General features: G+C 39.1%; 1 protein-coding gene across 5 annotated transcripts in view; it reads right to left on the bottom strand.

Annotated features, from left to right (window-relative positions):
• The window catches only part of LOC140738775 (voltage-dependent calcium channel subunit alpha-2/delta-1-like), a 715,977-nt gene that overhangs the window by 54,292 nt on the left and 639,670 nt on the right, over nucleotides 1-22,015 (bottom strand). For all 5 annotated transcript variants that reach the window (XM_073066574.1, XM_073066575.1, XM_073066576.1 and 2 more), the window contains 4 exons: nucleotides 19,291-19,375; nucleotides 7,573-7,635; nucleotides 2,520-2,623; nucleotides 1,365-1,460 (listed from right to left, as the gene is read on the bottom strand). In XM_073066574.1, the coding sequence (XP_072922675.1) occupies nucleotides 1,365-1,460; nucleotides 2,520-2,623; nucleotides 7,573-7,635; nucleotides 19,291-19,375 (348 nt within the window). The remainder of the gene's footprint in view (nucleotides 1-1,364; nucleotides 1,461-2,519; nucleotides 2,624-7,572; nucleotides 7,636-19,290; nucleotides 19,376-22,015) is intronic.

The following is a 22,015-nucleotide window of genomic DNA, read 5'->3' as shown; positions in this document are numbered from 1 at the left end:
TTTAAATTTCCTTAGCTTATAAACTGAAAGATGTTATCTAAAATTTATCATCATGGCCCGGCCAAATCCCACTGCAGATAGTCCCGTTGTCCCATTTATGCAAATAAAATTTTCCTATTTCTAACATGGGTTCTTCAGCCTGAAATATTCATCGTTTCTCCTTAAACAGAGACACCAAACAATCAGTTGGAAGAACTCAGCATACTGAGCAGATCAGTGGGAGGAAAGAAACTGTCGACGTTTAAGGTCAAATCCCTTCTTCAGGACCTGACCTGAAACGTGGCCAATTCCTTTCTTCCCTCAGCTTCTGCTCAACCTGCTGAGTTTTTTCCAGCAGATTATTAGTGGTTACAGATTCCAGTGCCTGCAGGCTCTCACGTCTCTTTAAACAAAACCACTGAGTGTTTCCAGCATTTTCTGCATTTATTTCAGATTTCAAGCACGGCCATTTCTGGGTTTCCTTGTGAGTCACCCTAATGTTTAAAACCATTGTCATGCTCTGCAAAACTAGCATTGTTGTTTACAGCCTTGTGCCTTCTGTGAATGGTTTGCAGATTCTTGTGGTTGTTTCAATTTAACTTGGCAAGCCCAATCTTTACAGGGAGCTCTTAAAGGGACATCTCCCTATGCGAAGCCATATTTTGGCTGCTTTGAGTGAGGAGTATTCCCTATGAATGAATGGAAGCTGTGGTTATAAGAAAGATGAGCTCCTGGAGAAAGAGGCATGCTCTCTGTGTACGAATAGCAAAGTGGAAGTCTATAACAACATTTCATCAGTCTTGATAGGAGTAGGCCAGTGATGTCCCTTTGAGAATTTGAGTACAGTCTATAAATGTCTGATTTTTGGGGAAGTCTGCAATCAGAGATGGAGATAGTGTCCCAAACACGAAAAAAATCTGCAGCCGTCCTGATGAAAGATCTTGGCCTGAAACTGTTTTCTCTCTTCCATAGAAACTACCTCCAGCATTTTGTGTGTGTTGCTCTGGAGATAGTGTCCAGTGCCACAAGTCGAATTAGGCCTGGTCAGGGTTCAGGGTAGCACACAGAACACCCAGCCATCTATTTCAATATAATGATGAACTGCTGCAGGAAGGAAGCACGAGAGGACAACCTGAATTCTGTTCCGACTGCCCTGAACATTCCCTGCCATTGTGTATTTAACATTACACAAGCATTCAATGACACATTTGATTTCTCGTACTGACCTAAACTCAACGGCAGCAATACAGGGGTACAGGAGGCACAGACTTTACCATAAGCAACAGAACCACCTCCAAAGTTCAGCCCCGGGCGCAGTGAAATTGTCAGTGGACAAATAGGAGATTAGTTCACAGCGAAGCAATAAAAAGCAACTGGTAACTTACCTGCCGGTTTTAAAAGCTTCCCGTCGATTTTAAGTTCAACTGCCCTACTGACCATAATGCCAGATTCCACACTGCTCTGTATTCCATCCCATGTTTCTGCAATAAGAGTGAACAGAGAGTAAAGAGCTCTTCCGCTACCTGTAATGATATTCTCACATGCAGCAGAACAGTGCAATTTTCTTTGAATGCTGTGTTTCTAAGGGTGTATAATAACATTTCCACTCCTGAGAGTGCTGTCTGAACAGCTGAATATTTCTACCTCTGGTCAGAGTTTCAGCAAGTGCAGTATTTGGTTTTGTCAGAGGAATGTTGTGGCCGGTATTTCTTCTTTAACAATTCCGTCCCAACTTAATCTCGTCAGTAACCGCATGTGGAACCTGTTTTGCGCTTATCGATGTGTTTGCTGCCAACAGAACAGCAATGAGCTCTTGTCAAAGATTATTTACCAGGCAAGTAGCACATGGGATGTCTTGACAATGTAGAGAGTGAATTGAAATGCATCACTCTTCTTTTAAAAAATATATTACATCTCAGGAAGAACATTTTGCCTTTGGAATCAGTTAGGCTCTTAAGAAAAGTTAAAATATGGAAGCAGTCTGGGAGCCTGATTAGTCTATGTTGGCAATCATCTTCCTGTTGGAACCAATTCCATGTGCCCATTTCTCAAGTTGCATTTCAATTGACAGCCTCTATCCCAGATTAAAAAGTGAGCATAGTCCATAAAAGATCCATCCTGATGGTGTCATCAGCTCCACTTCCCTGTGTTAAACCAACTGGTTTGGGAGGCCCACACAGCGCTAATCCTGACAATTTTACCCTGTTGAAAATCAACAAAGCAGGATGACAGGGGCCAACATAAATTTAGAAATGTTCCTCGCCCTTTGATCTCTCCCGTCTGACTGACATCCATTCTTAACTATCCCCTTTCAGTGCTTAGCTCATTCTGTGCCCCATTTCCTTCACACCCTGGCTACCCCGCACATCCCCAGTTCCATCCATCAGCCCTGACGTCTCTTCCGCTGACTTCAGCTGTGATGGAGACTTAACAATTTAGACAATGCCTGGGTGTTAAATTAGCATGTCTCCATGATAATCAATTAAATTTCCATCCCCATTGGTTAATATCCCTGATCAAGCAAATCACGACAATCTTACTATTGATGTAAGGGGCAGTGAAGATGTAAAGATTGTTGTTAAGACTTCTTTTGTAGTAACTTGCTTCATAGGTCTCAGGATTTTCCGTCCACTCCTCTGCAGCACTGAAAGAAAGATAATATTAAAATGATAAAAGGCCATGCTGTAAAATAAAAAGATGTAAATGCTCAGAACTCTTTCTCTTTTTATTTATAATGCTACTAAAGGGCTGACGGATTCCCAGATGCAGAATGGTCCCAGTCACTCTATTAGATAAATGTCCACTTTGCCAGCTTACCCTAACCATCAGCCTGACCGATCAGCAAGTGAATCACTGACTCTGTAAAGGACCCGGGATTCCCATCGGATTGTGATGTTCCTCTGCTAGGATCCAGGAGGGGGTTGGAAATGAGAGAGGATCCCACTGACACATTAGGGAGGCAGGTCAGGTGGAGTTCCCAGACTACTATTGCTTAGCAGATCCTTTTAATCGTTGTCAACACAACCCTTCGTTATGTGCCGCCTCATATAACATGGGCAATTGTGGTCTTTCCATGACCAGGATTGTTCTTGTCAAAGTTTTCTGCAGAAATGGTTTGCCATTGCCTTCTTCTGGGCAGTGTCTTTACAAGATGGATGACCCCACCCATTATCAGTACTTTTCAGAGATTGTCTGCCTGGTGTCAGTGGTCGCATAACCAGGAATTCTGATATGCACCAGTTGCTCAAACAACCATCCACCACCTGGTCCCACGAACTCATGTGACTCTGATCGGGGCGGGAGGGTTGCGGTGGCTAAAAAGGTGCTACGCCTTGCCCAAGGGTGACTTGCAGGCTAGAGAAGGGAAGGAGTGCCTTACACCTGCTTTGGTAGAAATGTATCTCCACCCGGCCACCCACATAACCCTTACTCTGTTCAAATCTCAGGCAAGTCAAGCTGAGGTTTATGAGAGTATGAGATATAGGGAAAGAATGGATTAACTAAGACAGGAGTGTGGGAAACAGAGGCGTGACCTTACAGAAGTGTACAAATTCATGAGGGGCATAGAAAGAGCGAATGCACACAATCTTTATTCCCAGGAATTGCAATCAAAAACTAAAAGACACAGGTTTAAGGTGAGTGTGGAGAATTTTAAAAGGGACCTGACAGGCAACTTCTTTGCAACGAGGGCGATGTGTATATGGAACGAACTATGAAAGTAGTGGTTGAGGCAGATCTGATAACAGTATATGGATATGTATATGGATAGGAAAGGTTTAACTGGATATGGACAATTGCAGTCAAACGGAGACTCAATTAGATTTGCATCTCAGACAACGCTACTCTCTAATCCCAATACTTCATCGGCAATCAAATCTGAAGGAAGGTGATTAGTTGCACTTGAGGGCCTTTCTCCAAGGGTTTGTTATGGAAAAAGGGTCCAACGTGGTGCTGCCGAGCACAGCCCACTGATGAAATGGGGTGGGTACCATCAATGTGGTGCTGTAAGTGTCGACCCCAATGCAAATGACCAAACTCCCTATAATTGAGGGCAGAATGTACACAAGTACTTTTGCATCAACTCTGTGGCACTTCACTCCATCCGAAATGAAGGCCCATTATGTGTCTCCGTAGAGAAAAGCTTGTCGTTGGATAATAGTTAGGAATTAGACATTGTAGAATTAGACCACGTTGTTGCTGCGACACTGCAACAGCTCGGGAATTGGAGTTCAGAGTTCAATCCCGGCACCCTCTGTTAGGAATCTCTGTACGTTCTCCCCGTGGAGCACGTGGGTTTTCCCCGGTTGCCCCAGGTAGGTTAATTGGTCATTGTAAATTGTCCCATGATTGGGTTAGGTTTAAATCAGGGTTGTTGGGCATTGCTGGGCAGCATAGTTCAAAGGGCTGGAACTTATTCCACAATGTATCTGTAAATAAAATAAAATAAATCCGGAGTTCCTACTCTTATGATTTCAGACTTGTGTAAACAACAGCTCCACATCAAAGTGAAGTGTGGTCAACAGCAAATACAAACATTGAACCAAAGTCAGTAAACTGAAGATAATATAAAGTAAATTGAATAGGACAGCTGTGAAGTTAAATGAATGCATTCTTAGTGCAGAGTAAATCTTCAGTTGTATTTGGTGTTCAATCCAGATAGCACAGTGTGGAATATCAAGGAGTTCAAAACTGAACTGAACAGTTTATAGTGAATGTCATATACATAATATCAGGTTCATTTATTTAAAATTGCAACATATTTCTTTTACACATTCTATTTTAACTAGTTCACATTCACTTAGCTATAGCTTTTCTTAACAGCACTTTGGAATGGTCTTCACAACAGAAAACATTAAAAGTTTCTTGATAATAATAATTAATCTAGAGGTTATAGGCTGAGTGGAACTGAAGCTGATCTCTATTTCTCACTCTGTGAGGTACATTCTTGACAAATTTAAGTTCTTGGAAAGTAAATATTTGTTCATTTTACTCAGAATCTTATTACGCAGAAAGTTTCGAATTCAAGATTAGTTCAGTCACTTTGTTTGAATTGCTGTATTAGACGATTCTTTTAGCTCAAAAAATGTTGAGTTGTTATTAGGCAAATTTTCACGTTCATGTTTAAAAAGTATTTTAAGTGAACAAACACACAGCATTATCCTAAATGACAAACAGCAAATAAAATATCTGTTGAAGAAATATTGACACCTTGATTGCGGGTTGTGTATGTTTTGTTTATCACTTAGACCATAAGATTTAGGAGCAGAATTAGGCCATTTGGCCCATTGTCTGCTCTACCATTCCATCATGGCTGATGTACTTACCCTCTCAACACTATTCTTTTTCATTTCCCCTGTAACCTTTGAAGATGTTACTAATCAGGAACATATCAAACTCTACTTTAACTGTACCCAATGTCTTGGCCTTCATAGTGATACACCATGCTCTGGCAAAAGAAATTCCTTCTCATCTCTATTCCAAAGGGACATGTTTCTGTTCTGAGGCTGTGTCCTCTAGTCCTAGATTCTCCCACCATTTGAAACATCCTCTCCATATCAACTCTATTGAGGCTGTTCAATGTTCAGTAGGAATCATTGATATTCCTTCCTCATTCTTCTACACTCCAATGAGTACAGGCCCAAAGCCATAAAACGCACCTCATGCATTAACCTTTTCATTCCCGGGATCATTTTTGTAAATCCCCTCTGGACACTCTCCAAAGCCAGCACTTTCTTATACACGGGGTCCAAAACTGTTCACAATATTCCAAAGGTCATCTGACCAATGAGAAATAAAGCTTCAGCATTACATCCTTTCTTTGAATGAATGTTAAGATTTCATTTGCATTCCTTACTGCCATCTTAAGTTCAGCTTTAAGGAATCCTGTACCAGGGTTTCCAAGTCCCTGTGCACTTCCGATTTTTTGAATTCGCTCTCCGTTTAGAAAATGGTCAATGACTTTATTCATGATATCGAAGTGCATGACCAAACATTTCTCTACACTGCATTCCATCTGACACGTCTTTCCCTATTCTCCTAATCTATCCAAGTCCTTCTGTACACTCCCTGCTTCCTCAGCACTACCTGCCCATCCACCTATCTTTGTATCATTCACAAAACTGGCCACAAAGCCATCAATTCCATCATCCGGATCATTAACATTTAACGTGAAAAGTAGCGAACGCCTGGGGAATACCACTAGTCATGAGCCGCCTTTATTCGCACTCTGCCTTCTGTGAGTCAGCTAATCTGTCCATGCTAGTATCTTTCCTGTAATACCATGAGCTCTTAATCTTGTTTAGCAGCCTCATGTGCAGCACCTTGTCAAGGGCCTTCTGAAAATCCAAGTAAACAACTCCCACTGACTCTCCTTTGTTATTTTCTCAAAGAATTCCAACAGGTTTGTCAAGCAAGATTTCCTCAGAAGGAAACCATGCTGACTTTGGCCTATTTTATCACGTGCCTCCAAAAACCCCAGAATCTCATCCTTAGGAACAAACTCCAACATCTTCCCAACCACAGAAGTCACACTAACTGGCCTATAATTTCCTGTCTTTTGCCTCCCTCCCTTCTTAATGAGTGGACTGACATATGTGATTTTCCAGTCCTCTGGAACCATTCCAGAATCTAGTGATTCTTGAAAGATTACTATTAATGTCTCCACAATGTGGCAAGAAAGATGGGACAGAGAGGGGAAAGGGAGGCATTTATATCAAATTTAAAAGAGTGTTACAGGTACTAGGGTAGGCAGTGGATACAGAAGAGAGAAAACTGTGTGGACTAGGTTAAGGCTGGGGCACTGTACACTAAACAAAACATTGAAAATGATAGGGAAACATCAGACAGGATTGTGTGAGGAATGTCAGGAAGAGGAGTCAGTAGAACATGTAATTCTAAGTTGCAGGAAGTATGCGATACAGAGAAAGATGGTGAGAATTAATCTAAGGGAATTGGGGGGTGCAGGAATTCACATTAAAAGGGTTACTGGGATGGATGAGAGGGCACAGGTCAGGGTATTTTTGGCTTTCTTAAGGGATACAGGGTTTTTTTTTATAGGATATGATGGATAAGCAGGAATAGGGTACTAGGATGGCCAAAGGAAGAAAGGATAAAGTGTAGATTAGGGTATGTGTGTGTGTGTGTGTGAATGGGTGAAGGGATTTAGAATGCAAGTCTATCGTCTGATCCACACTCCGGAGCGGAAGGTGGTGGTAATGCACCATTAAAATGGGTGCCAACTGCCGTAAAACTAGAAGAAGCGGAAGAATGCCTCCACTATCTCTTTGGCTACCTGTTTCAGAACCCTGAGGTGTGGTCCACCTGGTCCAGGTGACTTATCTATGTTCAGACCTTTCAGCTTCTCAAGCACCCTCTCCTTAGTAATAGCAACTACACTCACTGAGAGCTTTAAGTGCATATTGGTGTGTACAGGTAGTACAGCAGGATTATTCACAGTCCTTCAGCCACATCATACTAGATGATCCTCATGTGGCACTGAGATCCAACAGCATCTCCTAATAAAATAGTGCATACTATCACAAAGACCGTGCTCACCGTTCCCAACACATGTACAATTAGTTGTAGTAATCCTACCTTCCAGGGTAAATTCTTGTAATACCACCATCAGTTGCTACGAATCTGGCGAGAACTCCAGTCCTATTTTAAAAAGAGTTGTTAGATGATTAGATTTGTGGAACATCACTCTGATAGTATCACAAAATGTTCTTACAAATAGAGACTCTGATGAGACTTTGCAATTTCTTTTCACGTTTCATTACTGATGTTGAATTTCACACCTATTGCCACAGCAGTGGATTGCAACATTCACACCTCCTCTGTGGTGTCATGAGCCATGCGTGAAAGACGCTGGCTGACACAGCGTGTCAGTATTGTCATTGCTGGGCTGCTTCATAAGGAGAGTGAGGGTGAGCTGGGATAGAGGGCCGGAATGGAAGTCAGTGACACAATGGATAGAAATATGATGGTAGGTGTCAGTGCCCAGAAACTGCTGGATCACACTCAGTGTGCTACATTGATCCACGTGGCCCAGGAGCAATCTTCCCGAGGGAACCCTACTTCCGCAAGATCCAATGCAACGCACATGCACCCATAGACTTTGACAGCTAGTGAAGCTTCGTATTCTATTCCCTTCCAACACCTGGGCTATCAATCTATAGACATTGGCTATCAACTGATCATGGTCGCAGCCCGAGACTTCGACTGTTTACTCATTTCCATAGATGCGGCCTGGCCTGCTGAGTTCCTCCAGGATTTTGTGTGCATTGCTCAGATTTCCAGTGTCTGCAGATTTTCTCTTCTTTGTGATTGGGCTATCAATCTATGCCAAGTCTGTCAGAGTAATCCTGTCAACTCCATTCCCCCATTTAGTTCCTGATGGCCTATTCCTTCCTCCGTGTCTATTAACAGCCCTGTGATTCTCACATCACTTCACACGTAGGACAGTTTACAATGGACAATTAACCTCACCATCAGCATATCTTTGGGATGTGCGAGAACCCAGGGAAAACCCTTGTGGTCACAGTAAGAAGGTGCAAATTCCACAAGATAGCACTGGATCTCAGGTTACTGATCTAAGAGACAACTGCTCCACCTGAATACCCATGGGCAGTTGTACTGTGATTGGGACCGTTAAGTGTTTATGGACATCCTTGGCACACACAAATACAATTACTTGCTGATTCAGAAAAGGCAAAAGGTGTGTGTTTCATGGTAAACTCTCTGAGGTGCTCCCATGTGGCAGTTTTGTTGTATTGTACTCGTGCTCCTCTGACCTTGAACACCTAACGATCAAACCTGACCATTCTATTTATCAAGAGAGTTCTCCTTCATGATCCTGACCACTGGTGGCCATCTAATCAAGCTCTTGAGGTATTGCATGATGCCATCAACTAAACAAGAAACAGTCCACCCCAACGCATTTCATATCAGGGTTGGGGATTTCAATCAGGAAGAAATCCCTGCCCAATTATCATCAGCATATAACCTGTAGCATCAGATGTCCCAGCAACTAGACCACAGCTATACTAAGTTAAGGAATGCCTACCATTCCATGCCCTGATCGTATTTCAGGAAATCAGAACACTTATCTGTCCTACTACCTGCATACTGGCAGTCAAAAGAGCAAAGCTCCAGAGATCAGGGCAACAAAGAAGAGGCTGCAGGATTGCTTTGAATCAGTCAACTGAGCCATATTCAAGGACTCATCTGTGGATTTGAATGAATACACCACAGTTGTCACAGACTTTATAAAAACCGTTGTAGATGAGTGTGTCCTCACATAATCATTCAGAGCCTTCCCCCGCCAGAAGCCCTGGATGAACAATGAGATTTGCGATCTGTTGAAGGCCAGATCAGAGGGCATCCAGGTCTAGTGAACAAGAAAATTACAGGACCTTCAGAAAGCCATCTCACAAATGACATGGCGACTGGACTGAATTTGATTCAATGAAGTTTGATCGACAGCTACAACAGGGCTTGAATACTATCACATCTTACAAAGTGACATCAAGTGACATAGGTGACACCAGGGATTTGCTTCCAGGTGAACCCAAAGCCATCAATGCTTGCTTGGGCCATCAAAACATGGAGGAATATGGCAAACTCCCACAGCCCTCGATGATCCTGTAATTTCAGTCTCTTAGGCCAATGCACGAGCAGTCTTCAGGAGGGTGAAAGCATGGAAAGCTTTGGGCCAGATGGAGTACCTGGCCAAATATTAAAGACCTGTGCTGTTTAACTGGCTGAAGTGTTCACTGAGGTCTTTAGCCTCTAGCTCTGGCACTCTGAGGTACTCACCTGCTTCAAACAGGCTTCAATTATACTGATGCCCATGAAGAATGTGGTGACCTGCCTCAGTGACTATTGTCCAGTAACACTTACATGCACAGTGATGAAGTGTTTTGAGAGGTTGCTGATGAAACATATCAACTCCTGCCTGAGTAGGGACTTGAATCTGCTTCAATTTGCATAAAGTCACAACAGGTCAATTTTATTGGCGCTTCACTCAACCCTGGATCACTTGGGCAGCAGAAATGCATGTTTTTTTTGTTTTTTTAAATTTTTTTTATAAACTTTTTTTATTGAGTTTTCAAATAATTACAGAAATAAAAGAAAATATATGAAAAAATATATATATACCCTTCCCCCCTCCCCTTAACCCCTCCCCCCTAACACCCCTATAGAAAAAAGAAAGAAAGAAAAAAAAAGAAAGAGTGCCTGGATATCGGAAGATCCCCACATGCTCCATGGAGTTCGTAATAACTTTAGTATATATATTTCTTTCCCCAAATAACCAATTATTTCATCTTCGGAGCACCTATATATTTAATCCTGTCTTTTGTAAATAAGGGCGCCAAATTTTCAAAAATGTTTCATATTTATCTCTTAAATTATAAGTAATTTTTTCAAATGGAATACAGCTATAAATTTCCTTCTTCCAACGATCTATACTTAAATATGTATCCGATTTCCAAGTAACTGCAATAGCCTTTTTGGCTACTGCCAGTGCAATTTTTATAAATTCTTTCTGATATTTATTCAATTTGGGTTTCGGTTCTATCCCTTCAATATCGCCTAGTAAAAATAATATTGGATTATGTGGAAGTTGTGTTCCAATAATTTGTTCCAATAAAACTCTTAAATCTGTCCAAAAAGGTTGAATTTTAGAACAAGACTAAGTAGAATGTAAAAAAGTACCGATTTCTTGGTTACATCGGAAACACTGATCGGATAAATTTGGGTTTAATTTATTTATTTTTTTGTGGTGTAATATATAATTGATGTAAAAAATTATATTGCACTAATCTTAACCGGACATTTATTGTATTTGTCATACTATCAAGACATAGTCTTGACCAATTTGTTTCTTCAATTTTAATATTCAAGTCACTTTCCCATTTTTGTCTTGACTTATGGACTCCTTGTTTAATTGCCTGTTTTTGAATCAAGTTATACATACAAGAAATAAATTTTTTAATCTTTCCTTTTTGAATTAAAGTTTCTATTTCATTAGATTTCAGCAATAACATTGTTTGACCTAATTTTTCTCTTAAATAAGCCCTTAGTTGGCAGTAACAAAAAAGAGTGTTGTTTGATACTTTATATTTATTCTTTAATTGATCAAATGACATTAATATACCTCCTTCAAAACAATCTCCTATATATCTAATCCCTTTTTGAAACCAATTATATAAAAGTTGATTACCCATTGTAAAAGGAATAAGTCTATTTTGAATTAAAGATCTCTTTGCTAATAAAGATTTCTTTGTCTCATCATCAACATTTATCTTATTCCATAAGTCAATCAAATGTTTTAATATAGGAGATTCTTTCTTTTCCTGTATCCATTTAGATTCCCATTTATATATAAAATCTTCTGGTGTATTTTCTCCTATTTTATCTAGTTCTATTCTAATCCATGGCGGTCTATCTTTCTCAAAAAAAGATGCAATAAATCTAAGTTGATTTGCTTTATAATAATTCTTAAAATTTGGAAGTTATAACCCTCCTAGATCAAATTTCCATGTCAATTTTTCCAACGATATTCTTGACATCTTACCTTTCCAAAGAAACTTCCTCACATATTTGTTTAACTCTTGAAAAAATTTCTGGGGTAGTTGTATTGGTAGTGATTGAAATAAGTATTGTAGTCTAGGGAATATATTAATTTTTATGGTATTTACTCTACCTACTAATGTTATTGGTAATACCATCCATTTATCAAGATCTTCTTGAATTTTTTTCAATAATGGTAAGTAATTTAATTTATATAAGTTCTTTATATCATTATCAACTCTTATACCTAAATATTTTATACCATTTGCCGGCCATCTAAATTGAGTTATTAATCGACATTGACTATCATCTCCTTTAGTAAGAGGTAAAATTTCACTTTTATCCCAATTTATTTTGTAACCTGATATTTTCCCATATCCTTCTAATCTATAGGATAATTTACGCAACGAGTGCAATGGGTTTGTTAAATAAAGCAGAACATCATCAGCAAATAAGTTAATCTTGTATTCTTCCTGATTAACTCTGAAACCCTTAATATCTGGGTCCATTCTAATTAATTCAGCTAATGGTTCTATCGCCAACACGAATAAAGCAGGTGATAATGGACAACCTTGCCTAGTTGACCTTGTTAACTGAAATGGTGTTGAAATTTGACCATTTGTCACTACTTTAGCTTTGGGATTAGTATTTAAGGTTTTAATCCATTTTATAAAAGATACTCCTAATCCATATTTTTCCAATACCTTAAATAAAAAATCCCATTCCAATCTATCAAATGCTTTTTCTGCATCTAAAGCAACTGCCACACTCATTTCCTCCCTCTTTTGCGCCAAATGAATTATACTAAATAACCGAGTTACATTATCTGCCAATTGTCTATTTTTAATAAATCCTGTTTGATCCATATGTACTAATTTTGGTAAGTATTTAGATAATCTGTTAGATAAGATTTTTAATATTATTTTATAATCAGTGTTTAATAAAGAAATAGGTCTATATGATGCTGGCTTTAAAAGATCTCTATCTTTTTTTGGCAATACTATTAAAATAGCTGTCGAAAAAGATTCTGGAAGTTTATGCGTTCTTTCCGCTTGATGTATTAACTCCATAAAAGGAGGATTAATAAATCTTTAAACTTTTATAAAATTCAGGCGGAAAACCATCTTCTCCTGGAGATTTATTACTTTGAAGTGATCCTAGAGCTTCTTCAACCTCTTTCAATGTAAAAGGCATATCTAATCCCTTCTGTTCTTCCATATTTAATTTTGGAAGAGTTATTTGTGATAAAAACCTTTCTATCTTGACATTATCATTTTGTGATTCTGATTTATACAACTCAGAATAAAAATTCTTAAAAGTTTCATTAATTTCTAAAGGTTTATAAGTAATTTTATTTACTCTTGTTCGAATTGCATTTATTGTTTTAGAAGTCTGGTCTGTTTTTAACTGCCATGCAAGGACCTTATGTGATCTTTCACCTAGTTCATAATATCTCTGTTTAGTTCTCATAATTGCTTTTTCTGTTTGATATGTCTGGAGTGTATTATATTGTAACTTCTTATTAATAAGTTGTCTTCGTTTTTCTTCTGTCATATTTCTTTGAGATTCTTTTTCTAATTTTGTAATCTCTTTTTCCAATTGATCTATTTCTATCATATATTCCTTCTTAATTTTAGAAGTATAACTTATTATCTGACCTCTCAAATATGCCTTCATTGCTTCCCACAATATAAATTTATCATCAACTGAATGTGAATTTGTATCTAAAAAAAACTGAATCTGCTTTTTCATAAAATCACAAAAATCTTGACGTTTTAGTAATATTGAATTAAATCTCCATCTATAAATTGATTCCTCTTTATCTATCATTATCATTGTCATTATCAAAGGAGAATGATCTGACAATATTCTCGCTTTATATTCTATATTTTTCACTCTATCTTGAATATTCGTTGATAATAGGAAAAAATCTATCCTTGAATATGTTTTATGTCTATTTGAATAAAATGAATAATCTCTTTTTTTGGATTAATTCTTCTCCATACAGCAATCAAATTTAAGTCTTTCATCAATGATAGAGTTAATTTTACTACTTTTGATTTTGTGACAACCTTTGTTGATCTATCTAAAACTGGATCTAGACAAAAGTTAAAATCTCCACATATTAATATTTTGTCATGTGCGTTAGCCAAATTCAAAAAGACCTCTTGTATAAATTTTACATCATTTTCATTTGGTGCACAAATATTCACAAGAGTCCATAGTTCTGAAAAAATTTGACAATGTATAATTACATATCTCCCCGCCAAATCAATTAATACATTTTGTATTTTAATTGGTAAATTTTTATTAACCAAAATTGCAACTCCTCTCGCCTTTGAATTAAACGAAGCTGCAATAACATTTCCAACCCAGTCTCTTTTTAATTTCTGATGTTCTATGTCTGTTAAATGTGTTTCTTGTAAAAAAGCTATATCTGTTTTCATTTTTTTAATGTATGTTAAAATTCTTTTTCTTTTTACCGGTCCATTAAGCCCATTAACATTACAACTTTAAAAATTCAGTAAATTAGTCATTATTTTTAATTATGTTACTCCAATCTATAATAATACCTAATCTTTCAACTTTCGTGGTATCTTGGGAAATCTTTTTAAAATTCTCCATGTTGCTATGTGTGTCCCCACCGATCATCCAGGCAGAAAGATAGAAGAAAAATACAGTATAAAGAAAAAAACAAAATACCCCCCTACTAATGTTGTGAAAAAAAAACACAACATTACCCCCCTCTGTTGTACGGGTCATGGCAATCGCCATGATTACACACGTGAATCCCGCAGTAACCGATCCAAAGCTCCCCAGCCTCCCCCGCAACATAAAAAAGTATATATATAAGAAGAAAAAAAATATCATTCTCAATTAGTATTTCTGAAATTTTACTTTTCTCTCCTGTATCATCCTTAAATGTCCATCACTTCCATTCACTGTCTCTATCTTCATCTTTAATCCATTACGCTTGGAAGTCTCTATGTGTAATTAGCGAATAAATGGAAGTTTTTGTGCGAACTCCTCCGCTTCTCGATAATCGGTAAAAAATCTTCTTTTTCCCTCCTCCAAAAAAATTATCAGTGTTGCTGGGTGACGCATTATAAATTTATAACCCTTTTCCCATAAGACTTTTTTCGCTGGGTTAAATTCCTTCTTTCTCTTCAAAAGGTTATAACTTATATCAGGATAAAAAAGAACTGCCTTCCCTGCTATCATCAATGGCCCATTTCTCTTTTTGGCACATTGGGCAGCTGCCTTCAGGATCTTTTCTTTATCTTGGTATCTTAAGCATTTTATCAAAATTGATCGTGGATTTTGATCAGCTTGAGGTCTTGACCTTAAGGCTCTATGAGCCCTTTCAATCTCAATTAGAGTTTCTCCTTCCATTTCCAATTTTTCAGGGATCCATTTTTGAAAAAAATTTATTGGATCTTCTTCTATATCTTCTTTGAGTCCAACAATTTTAATATTGTTTCGTCTACTAAAATTTTCAAGCTTATCAATTTTTTCCATAAATTGTTTTCTTTCTGATGTCCAGGCAGTAATATCATTTTCCATTTTATTCATTCTTTCAACCATGTCTTCCATTGTAGTTTCCAGATCTATCATTCTCTTTTCCATTTTTTCCTGTCTTTTTGTCATTTTATCAAACATAATCTCCATATTTGTCATTTTTCTTTTGATTACTTTTAATGTGCCTAATTTACGCATTATTTGCATCAAAGTCTTTTCTATATTTCCAGAAAAACTTTTACCTCTATCTTCATCTGATTTTTCCAGAGAATCTGACTCTCCCTCAGATTCACTTTCACTTTCAGTTTCAGTCGTAACTGGGATTTGTAGTTCTAGTTGCTCTCGTTTGCGCATGCTCCTTCCTTCACGTTTGCGCAGTTCTCGTTGGTCTTTTTCTTTAGAAATGGTCGATGTTGCCGCAGTTTCCTGTTCTGTATCGCCGGAAGTGAAATGTACCTGAGCCCACAGTTCTTTGGCAGAAGTGGGCCTTGATTCTGTTCCAACTTGCGTTGTCTTCAGAGTAGTAGTTTTCTTCATCTTCTGTTTGTGAGGCATAACTTGAAACAATCCGGAGTAGTTTATAAGTAACTTTTAGAAAGTATTGACTAACTTTTCTTCACTTAAACATTAATTTATTGATTTTTTACGGGAGAGCTGGGTTTCAGCGTCTCGATCCTACGTCATCACGTGACGTCCCCCCAGAAATGCATGTTTCAGGATGCTCTTCATTGACTATGGGTCGGCATTCAATACTATCAAACCTTCAAAACAAATCAATGAACGTCAAGACCTAGGCTTCAATACCTCCTTGTGCAAATGGATCCTTAATTTCCCCACGTGCAGCCCACAGTCAGTTCAGATTGGCAATAATATCTTGTCCACAATTTCCGTCAGTACAGATACAACATAAGACTGTGTGCTTAGCCCCTACTCTACACTTGCCCTACCCTTATGACTGTGAGGCTAATCACAGCTCCAATGCCATATTTAAGTTTGCTGACACCACCACTGTCATTGGCCAAATAGAAGATGATGACGAATCAGCATATAGGAGAGAGATTGAAAATCTGGCTGAATGGTGCCACAACAACAACCTCTTACTCAATGTCAGCAAGACCAAGGAGCCGATGATCGACTTCAGGAGGAGGAAAATGGAGGTCTATGAGCCAGTCCTCATCAGGGAGTCAAAGGTGGTAGGATATCTAAATGTTTGGCAAACCTCTTTAGATGTGTGGTGGAAAGTATATTGACTGGCTGCATCACAGCCTAGGATGGAAAGGCCAATGCCCTTGAATGGAAAATCATACAAAAGATTGTGGATATGGCCCAGTCCATTACAGGTAAAATCCTCTCCACCATTAAGCATATCTACACAAAGCACTAGTGCAGGAAAGCAGCATCTATCATCAGGGACCCATCGTCCAGGTCATGCTCTCCTCTTGTTGCTGCCATCAGGTAGATCCAGGCGCCACAGTACTCACATCACCGGGTTTAGAACAGTTATTACTCCTCAGCCATCAGGCTCCTGAGAGGATAATTGCACTCACCCATCACTGAACTTGTCCCACAACTTATGGACTCACTTCATCTCAGGTTTTGATATTTATTGCTTATTTATTTATTACTTTTTTTGCATAGTTTTGTTGTCTTTTGCACACTGGTTGTCTATTCTGTTGGTGCAGTCTTTCATTAATTCTATTACGGTCATTGGATTTATTGAGTATGCCCACAAGAAAAAGAATCTCAGGATTGTGTATGGTGATATATATATGTACTTTGAAAATAAATTTACTTTGAAGTTTGAGCTTTAGTAACAATGTGGATTGGAAAAAAAATCAGAAGTCTGATGATCTTTTTTTTACGTTGTAAACACTGAAAAACACATTTACACACAAACAAAAAACCAACAACTGAAGTAAGTAATAAAATTGTCACGTTTCTTCCAGCAGCCAATGATTCCCTTTTACCCAAAAGGGATTGATCGTGGTTTACCTGGCACAAGCTCAGCTGGCAAGAAGTCCTGCTAGGAAGATCACTCTGTGTTGAGAGGGATAACTGGTCAAATTCTAGAATGGATGATGCGCTTCAAACCCAGAAATTCTCCGTTACTTTGAAATGGATTGCAATGGAAAATCTGGTTTCTAACAGTGAACCTTTGAAACACTGAGTGCCAGGATCGTACTGTCGGGCATCCATCCCCATATGTATTGTAGATACAGGTTCCTTTGTTGCTGCACGTCTTTTGTCACAAGTATGCAACCTAATTTTTGGTCTCTCCTTACTTCTACAGTGGAAGTTTATCACTTCAGATTTCTCTTTGTTAAAAATCATCTATCTCTTGTTTGCTCAATCATCTAGAGCAGCTCTGTACTCTTTCAGAGCCTTACTGCCTTGATTATTTATTATACTTCTAAAACGCTTTTGTCACTGACATATTTAATCATTTACCCTGCATACCCAGTTAATACACATATAAACAAAAAGCCTGATTCTAGTACTAACACCCGGAGAACGCTTTCTCCCATTCTCTCAATAAGTTTTCACTACTCTCTACTCTTAAGCCAATTTTCTATTTTAGTTAATACTGATCCTTTGTTTTGATCTTCTGATTCTTCTGCATTCATTTTATGTCCTTTCATTTTTAATCCCGCACTCTTGGGGACTCCACCCCCAATACAATTCATTCAATTGGTTAGGATGACTAGCATTGATACATTTTTCAATGAACTTGCTAGGTTTAGAGGGAGTGTGAAAACCAGAACCATGGCAGATTTGTAAAGAGCAAGGAAATAGGGTCCTTATGTCTATAAATGGACATGGACATGGGGTCCTGGTGTGCTTAAAGAGAATACAGGAAATGAGGCCTCCGTTTGTTTAAGGAGATCACAAGATATGAGGCCCTGGTGTGTTTAAAGAGAGCACAGGAAATTAGGCCCCAGTTTGTTTAAAGAGAGTGCAGGAAATGAGGCGCTGTTGTGTTGAAAGACAGTTCAGAAAACAGGACCTTGGTATGTGTGATGGGAACGTGGTTTCCTGTGAGTTTAAAGGAAGCACATAAAACAGGGCAAGGAAAATGGCGGCCCAGTGAGTTTAAAGGGACAGAAAGAAACAGGCTCCCAGTGAGTTTACAATAAGCATGGGAACTTGAGATAAAATGAGTGTGAGAAACTGGGCCCTGGTGTATTTAAAGGGAATGTGGGCAATCGAAGCCAGTGAGCCAACAGCCAAACCATCAGGATTTCAGAAGTATAGGATGGCTGATATTAGGAGTTATACCTTACATGGTACCCTATCAACCACCTTCTGGAAGCCCAGATTTTCCACATCAACGTCATTTCCCTCAACAGCCCAGTCTTATGAAGTCAGCTGGACACAATTAACAATGTTGGCTTTCCGTCATCAATCCATACCTATACAAGTGATTCTTGTTTCTGGACCTTTCCCCTAACCGACCTGTCATTGGTGGGATTGTCCTCACCCTTCGTTTGAACAGTCCAGTAAGATTTCAGCAAGGGTTGGGGGAAAGGCAAGTGAGAAATTATAAATCACTTGAATGCACGCTATACCAGTGGGGACTGTGATTCGGATATTTGTTATTAATCTCTTGGTATTTCCATTCAGAACTTTGATTTTGTGTGTGTTCAGCCTTGGGTTCAGCCAATCAACTGCCCTGCTGCAAGCACCTGCTCAGCAGGAGCACGAATTATTTCATGTCGTTTCTGCAAAGCTAAATGCAGTTCGAATTTGGTGACTGCTCAACCATAACACTAGGCTTAAGTTAATCAAAGCAGTTCAAGTAAAATTCATGCCAAACAGAAAAAAGTAGTCACATACTATTGTGCTTCCAGGCACCAGATATGTTGTGTGGGTAATTCAAGGTCAAGTGGTACCATCATAAATTTCAGTTGGCTAGAAGCAGATCAGTAAAAATCTGTTTTAACTCAGTAATGCAAATTCCATAGACAGTGATTGTATCTTTATTTAAATGTAGTGCTGACTTGAATGCTTTTAATAGATACAGTAGTGTTTAATATCAATTTCACTTCAGGACAATGGATGCAGCATTGCAAAACAATTGGGTTTTTTTCTGGCCTTCAACCACTGTTCATTTTCTACATTTTGATGTGCCCATCTGGTGCAAATGTAATTCCTCTGCATTGCAATAAAGTCACAAAATAACCAGGTGCCATACATGCAAATTGGAAACTCAACACTTACGGTTTATGTTTGCTCCAATGGTTTGTGACCAGTTCCGTTGTGAATCCAGCATCAAGCAACACATTATTAATCAGATCAGTCTTACCTAGAAAAGAAATGAAAAGACCAGACAGAAAATAAATGTGCTTCCTTCATTAGAACAACCAAGTTTGGAAACCACACAAACACAACAGATAGTGGCTCCTCTACAGCAATCATTACAGCTTCAGTCTCTATAAAAATTACCGGTAGTTCATATGAGGGCAGCCATTCTCGAAACATCGCATATTGCCCGGAACCAAATCATGTGATAAACAAGCCATACCCACTTCACTGACCATACTTGGTGTACTGTCACAATTTCAATCCTCAGTTATGCCGTCTCCAGGTCCCAATGTTTCAGCAGAAACTTAAATGGCCAATTCTGGATATTATAATGCAACAGGGATATAATACATGTGTTAGGGGATAACTTTAGCAGTTATGTCATAAGCCACCTCCACTAAAAGTGAAACTTTTACTTAATTTCTGTTTTGGAGACATAACACTGGATGTGCCCACAAGTCCAATCTAATGAGGATCGTTATACAGAGATTGCAGTTTATTATTAAAGTGTGTTTCATTCATTGCTCTTTTTATTTTGATTCCTCGTAAGGTCTAATACTTTCAAAGAGCTTTGCATCTCATTGGTACTGTTGAAGGAATTTGCAAGAACTCCCTTTAGAGTATTGTGGTCACCCCTGAGCAGCTATGGGTTGAGAAGGGGACTTATCTCCAAGGGGAATAGTGGAAGGAACCCATGCCCTTCTATACCATGTTGCATCTGACATGGCTTATAACCTCACCTGCCCAGCTGCAAGACATAGAGAAGTTCTGTGTATTCACCTGTTTTCTAAACTGGATCAGTAACTCTGACAAGTGGGATTGTGAAGAATACATTCCAAACCCACACCTCTGTTACCAGGTGTATAGGATTATTGCCAGCTACATGTTCTCACCAATCCACAAACCATTCTGACTAGGAATTCTCACACCACTCCCTTGTTACTACGGAGACTAAATTCTAGAACTCCCGATCCAACAAAATTGTGGAATCATCATCTTCTTCAGATTGCATGTGAACTAGGGAAGGGCAATAATTGTCAATCCACCAGCAATAGACTGTAAATTAATTATAAAGACATTGGCAAAGTAATGAAAGCTGTACAGAATTACATGATTCCCCTGCAATTATATCAACAAAACATATTTTGTTATGTCAAACGGTATGTTTAAAAAATGGTTTCAAAATGGTTGTTGTGATGTGCCTAGAATGGTAGCGTAGTAGGTAGTGCTTGTCGCTCTCACTTTCAGCTTCCACCACTATCTAGCAGTCTCACAAAAAGGAGAGCTGAATGTGTAAATCTCTCCCCGCCAGTACACGGCCTCTCCAACAGCAAGCCTCATGTAGCGCCTCCTTGCCGGCAACACGCGGGAAGTGAGTTCCTTTCAGACTCACGACGAACTACAGAGGACAGGAGGAAGGCCTAGCCCCTGCACACGTAGCACGCAGGCCCACCGTGTGTGGGCGTGCCCTGATGTTCATGAACCAGATACCCAGCTATGGGTAAGTAGCCCCACTGCCTCGTGAGCAGCCCCGGGAGAGACGAAGCCTACGGGAGTAAATCTGGAGTGGAGTCCCTAATGCGCCTGGACGTCATTGAACATCCTTCCAGCAACTCCTGTAGCCAAGCTGGTGCCAAACGTATTGCTTGATAAGCTTTCTTTTGGACTACACTGGTGAGGCTGAGAGGGGGATCTTGATGACTGGGCATCTCAAGATTTCCATATCTTCTGCCCAGGCTTGTTATGATGATCATCACCCATTGTCCTTTGAGACAGACGGATGCCAACCAATCAACATGTTTGAAAACACATTGCATCTCCCAGAAAGGAGTATACTGGAGTTATGAAGTGCTGGATGGACTATGATTCCACAATCACAAGGTTTTATATCTATTGTCCATCGATAACCATATAAAACTCATGAGTACAATTGCTTTTCTGTCAAGTGGTAGAATTGCTTTGATAACTATAATCTAGAAAATCACAGGCAATAGATATGTGACTTTCAAAGATATCTTTATATGAAACTGAACTGTAATTTAAAGAATTTTTAACACACATATTTCCCCTGAGGTTAGGTGGATAAAAGCTTGTCTCAAATCCTGAGTTTTGATATTGCTTCTCAGCAGGAAGACTGTAACTCAGAAAACTTCACCAGAAATAACACAAGAAGCAGGAGAGATCAAGCCTAAGTCTGCAAATGTTTGGGAATGGGCAAGGGTGTCAAACTCATTTTAGGTCACGGGCCGGATTGAGCAAAATGCAGCTTCATGCGGGCCGGATCAGTCGGACGCGTGCGAACGCAGCTTTCGTTGCCTCCGTTTTTTCAGCCTGCTCTCATGTATCTCAGTCTCTGCTATAACTACAAAGTGTTTCACTTTACAAATTCCGTTTCTTATGAAGAAGACTGCCGAGCAAGACTGCCGAATAAACACTAAAAACCCTGAAAACCTGGTACCTGAATAAACTCAGCATTAGCCATATCATACGCCATAGGCACTTCGATTACTGGGGCCAGCTTTAATAGTAATTAGATATTATCTCGCGGGCCAAAGATAATTCCACCGCTGGCCGGATTTGGCTCGCGGGCCTTGAGTTTGACATATATGTTGTAGATTATGGAGAAGAATAACAAAAAAAT

Source organism: Hemitrygon akajei, chromosome 14 (assembly GCF_048418815.1).
Source record: "Hemitrygon akajei chromosome 14, sHemAka1.3, whole genome shotgun sequence".
Lineage (NCBI taxonomy): Eukaryota > Metazoa > Chordata > Chondrichthyes > Myliobatiformes > Dasyatidae > Hemitrygon > Hemitrygon akajei.
This window is presented reverse-complemented; position numbering and strand designations above follow the sequence as displayed.